This window comes from Heteronotia binoei, chromosome 18 (assembly GCF_032191835.1).
Source record: "Heteronotia binoei isolate CCM8104 ecotype False Entrance Well chromosome 18, APGP_CSIRO_Hbin_v1, whole genome shotgun sequence".
NCBI classification, from domain to species: Eukaryota; Metazoa; Chordata; class Lepidosauria; order Squamata; family Gekkonidae; genus Heteronotia; species Heteronotia binoei.
Genome location: NC_083240.1, coordinates 13,637,089 through 13,656,176, shown reverse-complemented (window position 1 = coordinate 13,656,176; position 19,088 = coordinate 13,637,089). Strand labels below are relative to the sequence as shown.

At 46.1% G+C, this 19,088-nt stretch overlaps 1 protein-coding gene across 1 annotated transcript in view; it reads right to left on the bottom strand.

The window, feature by feature from the left end:
• PLCH2 (phospholipase C eta 2) overlaps positions 1-19,088 on the bottom strand; it is a 179,796-nt gene that overhangs the window by 5,381 nt on the left and 155,327 nt on the right. The window contains exon 22 of the mRNA XM_060259046.1: positions 4,262-5,330. Within this exon, the coding sequence (XP_060115029.1) occupies positions 4,262-5,330 (1,069 nt within the window). The remainder of the gene's footprint in view (positions 1-4,261; positions 5,331-19,088) is intronic.

Sequence of the window (19,088 nt, the reverse complement as noted above, 5' to 3'; positions counted from 1 at the left end):
TTGTCTACATACTTCAAATGTGGTACCCAGAACTCCAGTTGAGGAACACAGATATTCACACATGTATAACACAGGCATGCTACAGGGAAACTGTTCCCTTTCCTGTAATTTTTTGTAAGAGCTGTTCATGCTCTGAAAAATATGGTATACTAACTTTGTTCCCTGCACATTGCAATTGACAGCCAAACCACACTTGATTTTTTTTTTTTTAAAAAAGCATGTTTGGATCCACATACATTTAATTGAGCTACAATAAGGGATCCCAGGGTGGGTGCTGGTGAGGAACCATATGGATTGAGGCCACAGTGGTATGACAGCTGGGAGTTACCTCTTCCTCCATGCCATTTTCTCCAGTCCAAAATGCCCCCCTCCCCCAACTGCTTTAGGCTTGTGCTGGGAAACATCAGGCACGATACAGATACCTGTCTTTTCTTTCTGCTGGGGTGAAAGGGAGGGGCAATTCCAAATGAGAAATCAAACAGAAAAGAAGACTTAAACCTCCCCTTTCCCAGTGCTATGGATTCAATCCACATCGGATATCTTTGAGAGCATTTAAAAATAAATGCGGGTTTTGATCTGCGTCTAGGGAATCTGGTAATAAATAACAGTATGCATTGATAACCCCTCACCTGCCTGGTACTACATAGGGGAGGGACGGTGGCTCAGTGGGGAGGGATGGTGGCTCAGTGGTAGAGCATCTGCTTGGGAAGCAGAAGGTCCCAGGTTCAATCCCTGGCATCTCCAAAAAAGGGTCCAGGCAAATAGGTGTGAAAAACCTCAGCTTGAGACCCTGGGGAGCCGCTGCCAGTCTGAGAAGACAATACTGACTTTGATGGACCAAGGGTCTGATTCAGTATAAGGCAGCTTCATATGTTCATAAATACCTTAGTGTTGCAATTAAACAAAGTACTTAATGTCATTTGTTAATGACCCAAGCAACAACCTTTAGTTGTTACAGAATTTTCCATCGATTGCACTCTCAAGCAGTTGATACATTCACAAGAAAACAAATTAGCCCTGGGCAGCATTCTCCCTGTAATATATCAACTGTCTGAAAATGCAATTTTTTTGAAAATTATATCACAACAGTTCTGTGTAAATTGCAATACTAAGGGGGTATCACAGTTCTAAGGAGGTATCTCTCCTTCCCTTTCCTGTAATTTTTGACTTTATGTTTCCTCTCCCCCTGCCTAGAAAGTGGCCAGGTAGTCCAGAACTGAGATCAAAACTTGCAGGGACACCATCCTGGACTTCTTTTAATCTGGTTTTCTTCAGTTTTTAATCAGTTTTGTTATACTGACTTTTAATGTTCCGTACATTTGTTTTATGGCATCATGCCTCCTTCTGTACATCTGCCAAAGCTCAGCATTAGCTGGGATAGGGTGATTAATAAATCTAATAATAATAATGCTGGTATTCAATCCACATTGCTCCACCACTGCCCAAGGCTGGATCAGCAGCAGTCCCCTCATTCTTTACAGAGAGCATTTGGATTAAAACAATTTGGATTAAAACAATCTCTGATAATATCGACAATTTGGATTAAATTTGGATTAAAACAATCTCTGATAATATCGACCAACCACTAGCCCAATTCTTAAGGAAAATATTGAATATTCCCTGCTGCATGTCAAACATTGTATTATGGGCAGAATTTGGACAGATATCCTTGGAAGCAAGAGCATGGCCTCTTACCTTCAAAATTAAATTAAAACCGCTCTTTGCTGAAGATGGTTTGTTAGCCACTTTAAATTGGGATACCCACAAATCAACTTGGATGAAAGCCCTGAATGAGAAACTGATGGAAGTTAGAAAGCCGAATGAGGATATTTTTGAGATGGGCAAAACCAAAGCATTCTCTCTGCTCAAAAAGAGAGTCCTCGGAATTGACCATGGTAGTTTGAACCTGAGAGGCCACAGAGTATGCTCACCTCTATTTTTTTGGTCTTTCTTACGCAAAATCTTTACACACACACACACACAAACATATGTACAATTTTACCATCTCATGTTATCACATGGGAGATTTTGAAATAGGCTGTACACCGGCAGAATCTGCCCTCGTGGCTGTAACAGAATTGAGACATCCTTTTACGCTCTGCTGGAATGCAGGTGTTTTTTTTTGAGATTATGAGGGCTTACTATATTAAACCTTTATTCAACCAATTGTCCTCCCATAATCCAGAAACCCTGGTTCTTTCCCTCAGTGATAAGGATTCTAAGAACACTCTAGCAATTATGAAGTTTGTCTCGGTCCATTTAGCCCTTGCATTAAAAAAAAAGAAAAGAAATAAATGTCTTCTGCTGCTCGATGAGCTTCTAAGGGTACAAAAAGAAAAGGAAAGGATCAGCAGTAGCAGCAGAAGGAAAAGCTTGGGCCTTAGGACAAAAAAAAAAAGAGGACTACCTCCCCATGTCAATCTGAATCAAAAACATGCTGAAAAATATATCATGCTGGGGAGCAGAATGGAGAGGGAACAGGTAGCAAAGAACAGGGGTCCCCAATTTTTTTGAGCCTGCGGGCATATTTTGAATTCCAACACAGGGTGGTGGATGCAACAATAGCAAAAAATGGGTTGGTTCACCTCCTGACAAAAAGTCAGGGAGCAAGGTTATGCGTGACGCTCATAGTAACATTTAAGGAGGAAGCTCTGTTTAGCAGGATACCATTTAAGGTTTACAGCCAATCAGAAGCCCTGCTATATACACATTTGGCTCTGCCCGCTTTCTAAAAAACACTTTACAAGTACCAGCAAAGGTGTTTGGTGGGCTCCACCGTGTATTCAGGAATCACATTGGGGACCCCGGCATAGGGAATCATGGGATGTTTGGAAGGAAACAAGCCGGATGCATTTGAAACTATCAACGCTCAGCAGTTACCTGTGCTTCGCTCATCCATTCAGTTCTTAACTACAGAGACAAGAGTGTGCATGTGGAATAGGACAGAACAGAGGAAAAAAAATCCAGTTAATTCAAGGAACAGATAAGGAATAAATGAGTAAGGAAAAGTGAGAAAAAAATGAATTATTTGGAACAAGTTAGCTGTAGGATCCAAAGGATTGTTTTCTATCAACAAGAGCGACATAGCCATTCCCCCCCCCCCAAAAAAAAAAAATAAGGGACAGTTTTAAAAATTTGACTCGCAATCTAACTCAGGAAGAAAGAAAAACTGGGCTGGGTTCGAGGTTTATCAGTCAAAGAGAGATGCTGCACTGAATGCTACATCTTTTTTTGGGGGGGGGGGTGGAGGTTGTATTTTGACAGTGCCCTGATCTACATAGCCCAGCCCAATCTTATCAGATCTTGGAAGTTAAACAGGGTCAGCCCTGGCTAGTATTTGGATAGGAGAGCTCCAGGGAATACCAGGGGCATGACGCAGAGGCTGACAACGGCAAACCACCTCTGAACATCTCTTGCCTTGAAAACCCTACAGGCAGGGGTGGAATTCAGGACTCAGCCGCCCTGAGTCCACTTGCGGAGAGGGCGGGATAGAAATTTAAAGTAAATAAATAAATAAATAAAATTCTAGCAGGAGCTCCTTTGCATATCAGGGCATACCCCCTGATGTAGCCAATCCTCCAAGAGCTTACAAGGCTCTTTTTTGTAAGCTCTTGGAGGATTGGCTACATCAGGAGTGTGTGGCCTAATATGCAAAGCTAGAATTCCACCCCTACCTACAGGGCTTCCCTAAGTCTGCTATGACTTGATGGCACTTTCCACCACCATTACGACAGCAGAAGCCACGTGACATAGTCATCCTAATTGCCAGTGGCATCAAGGACGGTCTGTTTTCGCTGGGAGGGACTGTCCATTGATGGCGCAATGAAAAAAAAAGACCTTGCATGTCTTGCTGGTGCATAGGGAAGATTCTCAGTTTCTCCTCTTGGAACTTCCATTGACCTCTTCCCCAAATTTAATGTCAGCTGGATGCTCTGGTTGAACTAAAAACAGATCCCAGAATCGTACCTTTACATGACATGATCACAAAATGCACACACAGTCACAGAGCTCTACAGGTGGACTCGCTAGCAGAGGTGGTTCGGCATGGGAAAAACAAATGCTCGTCTAAGGCAGAGAGTGTCTAGACTGCACACGACCTCCAAACAGAAATACATTTATGAATAAATGTTTTTCTTTTGCTGAATGAAAAGCTACAATGGAAAAATTAAAAAATAATAATAATGCTAGCGCTTCTAAGGGAATCTGAAGACGATGATATGAACTATGGAGGATGTTGGAGGTGAAGAAAATCTGGCCTTACCAGTAAAGAATATAGGGGAATTACTGCGAATTTCCTCCAGTTTTTCAGCAAACAAAGCATTCATTTCCCTCTGAAGGGTGCCCGCCTGCTTCCTGGAGCTCTCAGGCCAACGTGCAGGGAATTCAGGGCTTCCCAGACTCTCCAGGCTGCTGGAGTTGGAGGATATGGAGCCATTGCTGGCAGTCACCAAGTTGACAGTGCTTCCGTATTTGCCACCAGGCTGGCCCTGCCACCTCTGCCGAGAATGACCTTTCACCCCGGGACATTTAGAGTCACTGTTTTTCTTTCCCGAGGTTGCAAAGGGCTGGCAGGTCCTGGGTAGGTCCCCGGTAGCCCCGTAGCCACCACCGAGCTGAAGATCTGACCGCGGCCGAGGCTGCTCTTGGATCCCCCAGTTTTTTCGTTCTAACCTCTCCTCATCTCCTGTTAGGCTGCTATACTGGTTGCAGTGTGGAGCATCGCCAGAAGCGGGCCTAGCGGTGGAGTGGTCGCCCCACTTGCACTCCAGATCGGGGCTCTCATTCGAGCCGATCATGCATTTCATGCAGTTGGTGGCCATGCCGATCCTACCCGATCCGTTGATGGCGCAGCGGGCAAAGACCCCCTGCTTCTCATCTGGCGGCTCCTGAAGGCGGACCCCGTTGGACCTCCGGAGGGGCTCGCTGAATGTCGCCTCTCTGTGCGCACGGGCTTGGCTGTTTTTACTCTTGCCAAAACTTTGGGCCTTACCTTTCAACCCCTTTCCTTGAGCCTCTCGGTTGGCGTCGTCTCGAAGAGGTGGTGCTGGCGACGCGCACTCGGGCTCTTGATCAAAACGAGGGCGGGAAGAGTCTTCAACTTCGCGGTCCTCACTGGCCCCTTCCGAACTGTTGTCTTTGGTGTCAATGGCAATCTCGGGGAAGCCCTTCTTGGGTTTCTTCTGGCTCTTGGTGGGCGCGCTGGCTGTTCGCCGCAAAATGTGGCTGCTAAAGGAGTGTTTGCGATTGAACTGGCCAGCAGCATGACTGTCGAGAGAGGCCTGCTTTGGATTTCTGAGAAATAGACCTTTTAAGCCCAGAGCTTGCTTGACCTGGAAAAGAAAAGAAAACCCCCGTAACAGGACATGTCCATTTCAGAAGACATGCGAAGAGGCAAACAGCAGTGATGAGCGAGGGGCTAACCTCGTGGGGGAGCATCATCTATCCAGGTTTGACTGGGAGGCGGAATTAGGAGGACGGCAGGATTGCAATGTTCACGTTTTGCACTTGTGTCGTCGCGTTTGTGGGTTTTTCAGGAATTTTGCTCCTGTTCATTAGGGACTCTTGCAGCCAAATCATATGCATACTTGAATGGAAATTAAGTCCCAGTTTGCCTTTGGTGGAGCTTAGATCCTAGTACCCCGGACGGTACACCAATCTGAGGAAGAGGGAAGGGAACCGCAACGGAGGACCCACCAAAGTGGTGTGTGGGCAAATTCCATGGCCATGGCCACAGCCAACTTTCCCTATATATACTTCTTTTTCCTCTGAGTTAGCAACTGGTAGGGGGTGAATAAAGGCCACCAGTTGCTGACCCCTAACTAAGTACACATGTTAGGGTTGCAACCTTAAATGTAGCTAAGCTAACTGCAAGGATGTAATGCTATTAAAACTCACTGTTCTGTCCCTAAAGTTGGATGCGTTTAAACAAGCGTATATCAAATATACTTAACCCCTTTTGATACTGAATTGGAATTAGATGGCTTCAAAGCCACTGAAATCCACAACAACCAGCTGATTAAAAAAAAAAAAACCCACCTAGTTCCCATGCAATGAAAGATATGTCAGTAAACACGGCCCACCTTGTCCAGCTTTTTGGGTTTTTTTTAAACACAAGATTGAAATACGAAAAGGATATAATGTGTCCTGTAGCATCATTGTGTGGTGCAAAGCGACAAGGTGCTTCGATGTTTCAGCGAAGGCGGAAAACCACTCCAATTGTCTCTTTAAAGGCACCACACAACTTTTGTGTTCCTACCAATCTCTCGTCGGTTACCCACGACTTGTGCTGCGGAGGAATCGTCCGTTGTAGACGAGCAAAGTCATAACGCATACACAATTACACATTTAATTGTACCCACGATACATTCGTGATGGGCAGTTCTTGGAGATGAGTTTACCCCCGTCTGCCCTCCCTGTTTGGAATCTGATGAAACAGGTGGGGTGAGAGCAAATGATAGCTTTTCAGATACTTGCTGGTCAAACGACAGAACCGTAGTTGCTACAGGATTTCAGAGTTTCATTCTTGTTTGTCACACTGCGACCTTTCATCGTGTAAGTATCACCGGCATTTGGCGGTCTTTCAAAAGCTTGCAAAACCTTTTTGATCAAAAGCCTGTGAAACCTGTTTGACCAGAAGCCACAGTGAGGGGGAAAAAGTATGTTTACTGCAGACAACGATGACTCTGCAATATTTCCGTCAAGGCCCTGAAAAACTATCGCTATCCAACACTCCTGTGGACATTTCACATGCACTTGCCAGTTTCTGGATAAGAGATGGTTTGTGTGAAACTTCTTACAAATGTGTTCCTGCCTTGAGATGATGGTCCTGGGGGGGGGGGGGTTGTTCATGTATGAGCAGGGCTTTTCTGTAGAAAAAGCCTAGCAGGAACTCATTTCCATGTTAGGTCACACTCCTTGATGCCAAGCCAGCTGGAACTGCATTCCTGTGCATTCCTGCTAAAAAAAAAAGCCTTATGTATGAGCATTTGGAATGACTAGGACTGATTCCCCACTAGCCTTGTCCCGGTCTCATGCTCCTCTTCTCCGCAGGGCTTCCTTCCGATTTTGCACAAGCTGCTCTGGGGCAACAACTCACTCCGCCTCTTTTGAGTAGAAAGCAAGATTCTCTAAAAACTGGTTTCTGCTTGCTGTGTGAGAGAGGCGGAGCAAGTTGCAGCCCCGGGGCAGCTTGTGCAAAATTAGATGGAAGCCCCATGGAGAACAGGACTGTGAGACTGGGACAAGGCTAGTAGGGAATCAGTCTATAGGCGTTTTCCCACAGAGCTTACCGCGGAGCGACGTCCCTCTTCACCACGCAGCTTCTGCGCGGATTTCCCACCAACTGCTCCACATAACCAGGAAGAGCCACGGCTTTTGCGTCGCTAACGTAAACTGGTTTTTAGCGGTTTACATCTGCGACGCAAAAGGTCCGGCACTTCCTGGTTCTGCGGAGCAGTTGGTGGGAAATCCGCGCAGACGCTGCGCAGTGAAGAGGGACGTTGCTCCGCGGTAAGCTCTGTGGGAAAACGCCCTAGGTGAAAACACCTGATAATTTCCTCTTGTTCCCTTATCTTGCTCAGGAGTTCTGCTTTTTGCATCTCTTTGCTATTTAATTCCAAGTCAGCGTTGGGCCAAGCTTGAAGTGACAGTGTCCACAGAGCTAACCCATGGCCACCAATGCTGTTCTAGAGGACAAATTCAGCCATTTAAAATTGCTGGGCAGTACTGCTTTCAGCAGCTTTTATTACATGTTGTGGTTTTTTATTCGTTCTTTACGATGCTGAAAATGCCCCGGAATCCATAGATGAAAGGTAGGGTCTAAATGTTTCAAGATGATGCATAAGAAATGAAAAAAGGGTTCAAAGGAAGATTACAGTATGTCCAAAGCTATTTTATTTCGTGAGGAGAGGCTTCTCGATTAGCCCAATGAATAAATTTATTTTATTTATTTTATTATATTATATTTATATCCCGCCCTCCCCTATCGGGCTCAGGGCAGCCCACAACAGCTAAAATTTATAATGTTAAAATAAATTACAGTAAAATCAATTAAAATTCATTGGATACATACAATACATTTGCAATTTCAGTCCTAAAATCCAAGATGGCATCAGTATTATCGATTCGTGTTTGGCGCTGCATACAATAGTGTCGTTCAATGTTGTGGTATAGTGGTTGCACTCCCTGTTAGTTGTTAAAAGCTAATTTAAACAGTTTTGTATTTCAGCCCCTGCGGAATTTTGGCAAGTCCCACAGGGCCCTGATATTTTTGGGGAGAGCATTCCTGAGGGCAGGACCTCTACCGAAAAAGCTCTTGTTCTGGTGGTATCCAGCTGAGCGTCTTTTGGCCCGGGGATCACAAGAAGATTTTGGGTACTTGATCTTAGTGCTTTCTGGGGCTCAAATGTCTGAATATTAGAGATTTGCACCGGCAAGTGCAGGGAAATGGCTATCGGAGGCTGTCCCCATATATTTGCAAAATTCAGACGGGGGGGGGGGGATTCTCTGAACACATACACAAATAACTGTCCCCCCCGCCCACCCTTTAAAACAAAAACAAAGAAAATAAATAATCCCACTGATGGAATGGAGTGATGTGCAGTGAAGATTCCCCCAGTGGTCATTCTGAGTAAGCAGTCAATCCATCTAGGTTATCTGATGCATCCCAGTGAGGCTAGGCTACTGACGCTTGAATCAGAACGGGCGATTCAAGATCCCAAATCCAGTGCAAATTTGGTTGGAAGAAAAGAAAGAGACATTTAGAAGAAGATCCAGCATACCGGTTTCTGGCTTTTTTTGCAAACCAAATGGCAAATTTTGATTCTCCCAAATGTAGATTTTTTAGGGGGAGAAATTGACAATGTGGTCCTCACTACGTCTACGGGGGAATTTTCTCAAAGCACATTATTAAGGTTCGAATGGCTTCCAGTAGAGTTTAGCGAGAACCATTTCCCCCTGCAGGATTAGATGGTGGTGTCAGAAAGGGGATTAGGGCAAGTGATGGATGGGGAAGGGCAATGGAGGTTTTTGTTGTTGTTGTTGTTGTTTTTAAAAAACACAGATATATTTATCCTGGATCTGCTTCGTAAATGCAGAGCTCTCTGGTTGCTCAATGGCCCGGCAAACGTTCCAGAAAATGTTGCAATCCATGTTATGGAGTGGAAGAAATAGATATATATTTAATTTTTTGGTTGTTTTTTTTTTTAAGGAGGAGAACAAAATAAAGCTAAACAAGGAAAAAACACAGAATGTTAATGATGCCATTGGTCCGAGAAGCATGCAAGCGTGTCGCGGTGGGGGGGGGAGCACACTACACCTTCCTGTGCCGGGAGGAGGAGGAGGGGGGGTACCTTCAAGGCGTCTAAATTTGCTCTGCTTCTAAAAGGAGACTTTTTTTGATACAGAGAAGTCCACTGAAATCACAAACAGACAAAGTAAAAAGGCAGAAAGTGAGACACAGAAAAAAACAAGCCAAGGAGACTCTTGCAAAGAGAAATAGACACATCTCCAAGGAGGGGACGGAGGGAGGGAGGGGAAGGAAAAGGAGAAAACATACAAGAAACTGGACGACACACAAACTTTTACAAAAGAGACGCAGGAACGAAAGGGAGGGAGGCGGCAACCTTTCAAAACGAGTAAGCCTCTGAAAATTAGCAAGAGGTAATAAGCAGTGCCATGATTGCACAGGAGCACAGAAAGGCTGAGGGACTGGCTGCCACAATCTAGCGTTCTGAGAATCATAGCTGCCCTTAAAAAAACATCTCCAGTTTCTGGTCGTTCTGGCTGCAGTGCTGTCCCTGACAGATCTCAGGAGTTGCTGACGGTTGCAGATAGCTCCTCCCCAGGACTGACCACAGCAGAATGACACCAAGACATCAAATTGCAGGAGAAATTACGCACAACCATCCAAAGGTGCTTAATCTCTACTGTCTGTATGGGCGTTTTCGCACTCACCTTCAGCCGGCGCGACCCCCCTCTTCACCACGCAGGATCTGCGCGGATTTCGCACTAAATGCTGCAGAGCAGCCGGAAGAGCCGGAAGCTCCCGGCGCAAAAGCCGCTCAAATGTAAACCGCCAAAAAGCAGTTTCCGTTTGCGCGGCTTTTGCGACGGGAGTTTCCGGCTCTTCTGGCTGCTCCGCGGCATTTAGTGCAAAATCCGTGCAGATCCTGCGCGGTGAAGAGGGGGGTCGCGCCGGCTGAAGGTGAGTGCGAAAACGCCGTATAACTTTCAGAATCCCACTTCTCCCAGAATTTGGGTTGCCTTGGGCCCTTTTCACATTACTGTTCTAAACCGGATCTATTCATTGTTGGCTCGATTTTGAATAAAGTGATACAGGGACAGGGGTTTTATACAGTGAACTTCCTTCCGTTAATGAGCCCTCTCTGAAGCGCTATGGGTCATTTGAAAAAATACTGCTATCCCCCGTCCTTTTTTGCCATGTGATCTTCCTTGGACTTTAAAAAAAAACATTCTAAGGTGAGCTCTATAGTGCTAAGCCATTACAGCACTGAAGTGCTATAGCAGAACCATTGAGATGCATTGAGTTAATGTACCGCTATAGCACCACAGCTCAATCCTGCTTTGCTATCCTGATGCAAGTGGGTCTGTATGAACAGGTAAATAAATTGTGCTAGCTGGGGTGGAATTCTAGCAGGAGCTCCTTTGCATATTAGGCCACATACAACCCCCCCCCCCCCGCCCCCCCGATGTAGCCAATGCTCCAAGAGCTTACAAAAAAGAGCCTTCTAAGCTCTTGGAAGATTGGCCACATTGAGGGGGGGGGAGGGTAGCAGGATAACTGGTTTATTTAAACAATTTTAGCAATGGTTAAATACTGTTTTCATTGCTTTTGCTCTAGCCAAGCAGCTTCATAGCTAGGAAATTAGCCAGGATTGTCAGGGTATCTGCACTGGTCCATAGCACAGTTAGGACTGATTGCAGTTGACAATATAACTGCAACCATACAGACTCAAAGGAACCACAATCAGGGGAATGCTTGGCATTCAAACAATCGCACTAACCACAGTCAACTGACTTAAACCATGGTTTTGTATAATGTCTGAACTGAGTTTAGCAGCGAGTTTTCATCTTTGCATCCCTAGTTGTTACGTTTGCAGCTCACTGAAAGCAAATCTTTCATAGGACTGGAGCGGGCAAATACCTCAAGGGATTCCCAGTGTTCCAGTTACTGATCTACTTCTGCGTTTCTCACCAGAAAAGTAGTGCTTCTTCAGTGAGGAATTAACTTCACCAGGAAGCTTGCGTCTCCTCCTCCAGTGGAAGCACACCCGTTCCTCTCCTGTCTATCTATTCCCCAGTCTTTGGCAACGCATCCCTAAATGCATTTGTTTCTCATTTTGCTTCTGTTAAAAACCCTCTTTTTTGTTTTGCAGTTACCAAAGTACATACTCAAAAGTACATACTCAAAATCTGCCCGCTTTTCACAGCCCTGTGTGAGCTTTTCACAGCTCACACAGATATTGGCATGCGTAAGGCCACAGAGCTGCCTTGGAACGACGTACATGTAGGCAAAGACCTGTATGGTGTGGTCAGAAATGAAGCACAATAAAACACAGGTCTCCATAGACTTCCACATTTTTTTTTCTTTTTACCAACGTAACAAAAACCCTCATGGATCAGACCAAAGTGTCTAGCCCCCTTCAAAGAGTGGATAAAAGGATGCCTCTGAGTAGCCAATAAAACCATGGAGGCACCCCGGTTCGCATCCCCTGTATCGGCAGATACACTGCTTCTGAACATGGAGGTTCCATTTAGTCATCAAGGGTAACAGCCATGGATAGACTTCTCCTTCACCGGTCTTCCTGGTTCCCTTTTAAAGTCAACTAAACTAGCACCCTTCACCACGGCCTGCGGCAGTGGATTCTGTAAACCAATCATGCCCGTACTTTCCTCATCTTATAGTTTAACAGTTCACAGGTGAAGCAGGAGATGAAGCAGTCATGGCTTCCTACATCTCCCCCCCCCTCCCTTTTCATAAGAACATAAGAGAAGCTGTGTTGGATCAGGCCAGTGGCCCATCCAGTCCAACACTCTGTGTCACACAGTGGTCAAAAAACCCCAAGTGCCATCAAGAGGTCCACCAGTGGGGCCAGGACACTAGAATCCCTTCCATAAGCACCCTCTCCACCAGTTTTCTAACTTACTTGAGTCTCGTAATTGTGAGGTGGGGTGGTGGGCGGGGGGGGGAGAAAAGGACCATAGGGAAAAACTGGTGGGAAAGTAGTAGCGCTTCATCTGGTAGAAATCCACTGGCAGTCAGAGCAGATAATACTTGAGCTAGATGGGCTGTGGGAAGGACTTGGACCTATTAGCAGAGCATCATCTGCCCTCCGTGCAGAAGGTCCCAGAACTGACTGGGGAGGAGCCATGGCTGACTGGAAGAGCATCTGCACGCCAGGCAGGAGGTCCCAGGTTCAATCCTGGGCATCATCAGTTAAAAGCACCAGGGGATTTGAAAGACCATGACCTGAAATCCAGGAGAGCAGTTGGCAGAGCTGGTAATACGGACTTGAATGGCTCCATAAACTGACTCAGTATAAGGCAACTTCATACTGAACAAACCTGCACGTGAAGGTACCTTATACTGAATGCGGGCTCAACTCCTGCTTAAGGCAGCCGTTGCGAAAGACCCGTGTCTGCTCCAGAGCTTGGAGAGCCGCTGCCAGTCAGCGCAGGCAACAGTGAGCTAGGTGAACTTTAGGCCTGGCTCAGTATCAGGGAGTGTGCGAGAGAGTGCGGAGCTAATTGTCGACACCCCAGCAAACCGAGCAACTTTTGACATTTGTTTGGGTTTGTTGTAGGCAGTGGAGTCATAGCTCAGTGGCTACGCTCTTGCTGCACACACGGAAGGTCACAGGATCGATCTCCGAGGACTCTGCTAAAAGATCTCAAGTTGCAGAGGTTAGGGAAGTCCCTTCCCGAGAGGCAAGCTTCCAAAGGGGCTTGATCCTTGCTCCTTCGTTAAGGGAGAGGGCAAGTGAAACCACAGCCACTCACTCCTGGGGTAAGGAGGACTGAATTTGAGGGGGGCAGTGGGTGTCCCCATGGATGGGGGTGGGGTTTCTCAGTTGCTGCTCTGAGAAAAGGGAGGCTCTGGGGCTGTATTAGAAAGGGGCAGGGGGTGGAATTCTAGCAGGAGCTCTTTTGCATATTTAGGCCACAGAACCCTGATGTGGCCAATCTTCCAAGAGCCTGCAAGGCTCTTTTTCGTAAGCTCTTGGGAGGACTGGCTACATCAGGGGTGTGTGGTCTAATATGCAAAGGAGCTCCTGCTAGAATTCCACCCCTGGAAAAGGAGAAAGGCACTGTCTAGAAAGATCTCTTGTGTACAGATAAAGCCTCATTACACGTAAGGGTTTTCAAAAGAAAGTGAAAAGCTTTGTACAGCTCCTTCCCCCCACCCCAGATGACAGAAAATGGTTTGTGGTCGCATTGCATTTTTGTTCAACCTTCACCAGGAAACAATTTTTGTGATTTCATTATCCCTTCCAAAAATCTGTTTCTTAGCAAGATTAGAGTCCGGAATTAGCACAGAGACTTTGGCAAAGTTAAAGAAGGCAGAAATGGTAATGAGAAGCAACAAGGGGTAGGTAATAGATTTGAGGACATGAAGGAAGGGAATAAAGCAATCAGAAAACAAATCAGCCCAGTAAATTGGAAGAAATTGGAAAGGGGGGGGGGAGCTGGGAACGAGATCACAAGATACGACAGGGGGCTTTTGATGCGCTTGAAAGAGAGAGGCGCGCAACGGATCGAGTTCAGAAAAAGGAATCCAACAAGCCCCCAAATTGCTGCCAGGGCTTAAAAGGAAGTGTCAGTCAGCTGTAAATTAAAACTATCCATCAGCAAGCTGTCCAAGCGGAAAGTGAAAAATCAAAGGGGGCAGGAATTGAGGGGGGGGGGTCTGATCAAGGGAGGTTAATAAAGGCAGAAAATTGCCTTCAATGTCTGAGATAGCATGGGGGGGGGGATCTATCAAAGAGAGTTAAAAGCTGGAGAGGGAGGAGTGCTGGTTCCATTGACGGAAAGCTGAAGGAGCGCCCGCCATTTTGGATTCCCAAGTTGTAAAGAAAAAGTGACTCCCAGTAACACTCTTTCTCCCAATGGATCGGCGTCTTGGCTTCCAGCACTGCCAGGTTGGAGGGAGGGAAACTACAAGTGGTTCCAAGTTGTCATGGCAACCAGATTGGTAACTGGGCTCCCTGTGGTTAGATCCTACCATGTCAACGTGGAAAGATCTTAGCTGGCTCCCAGTCGGTTTATGAGCATAAGCTCATGCCAACCTCAAAAGTCTGGGATCAGGGCACTGCCTCCCCCCGTGTCAAGCTTCCCGTAACAGGAGTCCTGTTGCTGTGATACTGCTCTCTCTTGACGTCAGCTTCAAGGTTTAAAAAATCAGCTTGGGGGGTGGGGGAAGGAGAGCAATTTGGAATACAGCCATGCTTTGGGGAATGAGGTTTAATCCTTCTCTCGCCACTGTTTTTCCAATGAAAGTTGACTGCGCCAATTTCCTGAGTCCTGGTTGGTTAGAGGAAATCATATATAGTATTCATTATATATATTAATCAGCCAAGTGGGGCTAATAGCTGCCAGGGGGGCAATTTCTACAGAGGAAATGTTAAGAAGGGGAAGACTTGAATCTAGGTTCTATTCACGTTGTGGGCCTGAGTTTGGTGTAGTGGTTAAGTGTACGGACTCTTATCTGGGAGAACCAGATTTGATTCCCCACTCCTCCACTTGCACCTGCTGGAATGGCCTTGGGTCAGCCATAGGTCTCGTAGGAGTTGTCCTTGAAAGGGCAGCTTCTGGGAGAGCTCAGTCAGTCCCACCCACCTCACAGGGGGGAGAAGATATAGGAGTGGGGGGAGAAGATATAGGAGATTGTAAGCTGCTCTGAGTCTCTCTAATTCAGAGAGCAGGTTGGGATATTAATCTGCAGTCTTCTTCTTCTGATTCTTAAAATATTTGGCATACCCAATAATGAATCTCCCAGGCCTTCTGCCCTCAAGCTAAAGATGATTTGCCCTTGCCTGACATCTCTGTGCACAGAATACTACCTGAGGAGTAGTTTGCTATCATGTGATCCTTGTGCAGCTGTCTGAAGTGGTACAGTCTCGCCCTGAGGATCTTACGATTTAAATGTCTGCAGTTGGGGTGCAGGAAGACAACTAAAACAGTGAATTTGGGCCAGTGCAGTAACGTCTACTTCGGTTTCGTTTCAACTGGGGACAATGGCAATGGGATTGTGCTGAAATTTCACCAGAAATCTCAACTTGGAGAAAAGGGTTCAAAGGTAGACCACAATTTATCTGCATCTACTCTTTACAACAGGGAAAATGGACCGAAACCAGGGATGGTTCTGAATTTCTCATTCCTGTTGCTTCAACCCAGAAATCTCCATCCGGGTTCTCCTTTGTATGAACCGAAACCACGATACATTCTTATCACATTTTTTTTCTTCCCCTGCTCTAAATTCTCCCGCCTGCCATAAAATATATGCATCCTTCCGCGTGGTTTGTTCCTCAATAAACCATTCATTATAGTCTGGTTATATGTTATCAGCGAGGGACATGGTATGTATAAACGGCATATAAAAACCATTCAAGGATTCTACAAAAGCAACAGCAGAAAAGAGAGAAAAAATAGACAAAAGCCCCTAATTAATGTTTCTTAAAAATAAATAAGGGGCACAGACTCATATATTTCTTTCTTTCTTTCTTTCTTTCTTTCTTTCTTTCTTTCTTTCTTTCTTTCTTTCTTTCTTTCTTTCTTTCTTTCTTTCTTTCTTTCTTTCTTTCTTTCTTTCTTTCTTTCTTTCCTTCTTTCCTTCTTTCCTTCTTTCCTTTTTCTTTTTTTTAAAATCATGTTGTTTCTGACCACCACCCCCCACCACCCCAGTTGCCCTCACTCTGAAGGCTGAACCTGTTGAAGGTGGACTCTACCATGCCCAGCTCCTTTGGTGAGGTTGCCAAGCAACGCTCAAAAGTTTGATTCTTCCCCTCGGGATCAAGAGCCTGTGGAATTGGATGCTCTCTGGCTTCTCTTGGACTTCTCTGGGCCTGGACAGAGGATGCCTTGTTCTCCTCTGTACATCTTTGCTGCCCTAATTACAGCCTCCTCTCGCATTTCCCTGCCTTTAATTAGGGCTATGCAACCACAGGAAAGTAGCTCAGAAATTTTATTTTTGGAGGAACGAAAGAGAGAGAGAGAGATTATCCCGTCTCTCTCTTCCCTACCTTCTGCCCATTTGTTTGAAAGTTTTAGACAGAAGGGAAAGGAAAGGTCCTTTTGGGTGCTTTCAAATGAGGCAGAATATTTCCAAGGTGAAAATAGGGGGTAATTGCCTCTATGGGCGAAGGAGAAAGATATTGGATTTAAGAAGAAGATATTGAATTTATATCCCGCCCTATACGCTGAATCTGAGTCTCAGAGCGGTCACAATCGCCTTTACCTCCCCCCCACCAACAACAGACACCCTGTGAGGTAGGTGAGGATGAGAGAGCTCTTATAGCAGCTGCCCCTTCAAGGACAACTCTGCGAGAGCTATGGCTGATTCAAAGCCATTCCGGCAGCTGCAAGTGGAGGAGTGGGGAATCAACCCGGTTCTCCCAGATAAAAGTCCACACGCTTAACCACTACACCAAACTAAAGAGAAAGGCAGGGAGAAGAGGAAGCACCAGCCCAACCCACGGGCCGCTTATCACTAGCTGACAAAAATTATCTTGTTTGTCCATCATGTCGGAAAAGGGACAGAGCAAAAGATAGCGACCCCTCTGAAGTTGTCGCATGCTATCACGGAAGGTGCTGGGCATGTCTTCTTTCAAGAGGTTGTCAAAGACTAGAAAACACTACACATTTCAGGACGTTACAGAGACAAACACACAAACACACGCGCGCACTGGATAAATGTTGGGTTTCCTTCCATAGTTCTAAGAGAACCTTTGGAATTGGAATGGAAGGGCAGAAGTGAACCAATTGGTTAGTATTTTTCAGCACAGCATGGAAATACATCAGTGAACACCACTGGGGTCCTGGATCAGATTGATTGAGGAAACCAGGACCAAGGCAAAAGCCTAGAGCCAGATCCTTCAGAATCTAGGATCTGTTTCCCAAAATACGTAATCATTGACACAGAGCAAACGTATCTATGGTTACTCAGGAAAAAGTCCCACTGTGTTCAATGGGGCTTACTCCCAGGTAACACTGTGTTCAATGGGGTTTACTCCCAAGTAGGCTGCAGCCTCTGATCAGGGAACAGTTAAGCGTCTGTGTGGCCCATTGCATTATCCTCAGAACAGCCCCGGGAAATGGGTCTGCTGCAAAAGCCAACCGTTTGCCCAGAGTCAACCAGTGATTCTCGTGGCAAAGCCAAGATGTCAAATCAATCTGTGCTTCCGCATCCACACCAAACCCTTCAGGCAACGTGGTATTCTGCCTAATGCTGCCCATCGGTAACATATGAAGAAGACTGCAGATTTATACCTCGCCCTTCTCTCTGAATCAGAGTCTCAGTGGCTTACAATCTCCTTTATCTCCTTCCCCCACAACAGACTCCCTGGGAGGTAGGTGGGGCTGAGAGGGCTCTCACAGCAGTTGCCCTTTCAAGGACACCTCTTGCAATAGCTATGGCTGACCCAAGGTCATTCCAGCAGCTGCAAGTGGAGGAGTGGGGAATCAAACCCGGTTCTCCCAGATAAGAGTCCGCACACTTAACTGCTACACCAAACTGGCTCTCTTGATCCTTCTGGACAAATACTTTGGACTAAGTTGCGGACGCAGTCCCTCCCAGGCATCAAAGCATCTATTGCAGAGCAATTCCTCTCCTTTAGGGAACTTTTCAAAAGTAATTCTTTGAGGAATAGGACTGCTGGACATGATTTAGCAAGAAAACGAGGACTGCTCCCTTTCGTCAATGAACTGGTCATTTTAATCACATGAAAAACATATTCCGTAAAACGTGCACATCGAGGGTGGTATACCAATTTAAGAAGAAGGCAGAGGATTCAGAAAGTTCCCCCGGATTAACTGTGCGGCAGCCTTACAGCTTCCCTACATTATTTTTCATATTGATGCCATCATGAAAGCGGCACCCTTTCCTAAGTGAGAGAACACAAAATGCCTCTTCTAACACAATGACTGCTAAGGCACATACTCTACAAACAAAAGCCCATTTCTTCAGAATGTTTGTTTTTATTCATCCACCAATTTAGATCCATCTTAGAAGCAGAATTTCCCTTCCCTGCCCCACTGGATGAAACACCTCTTCTAAGTCGACAGGGGCATTCATTCTCTAAGAACACCTGGGCTGGACTTCCCCCATTCTGTACCTTCTCCTTTCCCTCCCACCTAGACCAGCAACCCTCATCTGGGTGAATTGTGCAGGGGGTTGGACTAGATGACCCTGGGGGGCCCCTTCCAACGCTATGATTCTAAGAATTTAAAATGGCAGTGCCCCTCTTATGGCCCTGCAGCTGAAATTCAAAGGTCTTGTTCAGATAGACCCAGGGGTGGAATTCTAGCAGGAGCTCCTTTGCATATTAGACCGCACACCCCTGATGTAGCCAATCCTCGAAGAGCTTACAGGGCTCTTATTCCAGGGTCTACTGTAAACTACATCAGGGGTGTGTGGCCTAATATGCAAAGGAGCCCCTGCTAGAATTCCACCTCTGGGTAGACATAAGAACATAAGAGCAGCCCTACTGGCTGAGACTCGTGGTCCACCTAGCCCTGCATCTGGTCTCGCACAGTAGCCAACCACTTCCCCCAGAGGTCCAACAGCAGAGCAGGGAGGCCAACGCCTTCTCCTGATGTTGGCTCTGGGATTCAGAGGCTGACTGCCTGTGTGCATGGAGGCCCCCTTTAGTTGCCATGGCTAGTAGCCACTGATAGACCTGTCCTCCATGAAATCTCTTGAATCCCCTTTTAAAGCTGTCTGTGCCACTACACCCTCTGGCAGTGAATTCCACATTTTAATCGTTCACTGTGTAAGGAAGTAGACAACTTTTGCCCAAAAGCAACGATGAAAGGGGTGGGGGAACCCTGCCAGTTTCGCCCTTGTTGACCTT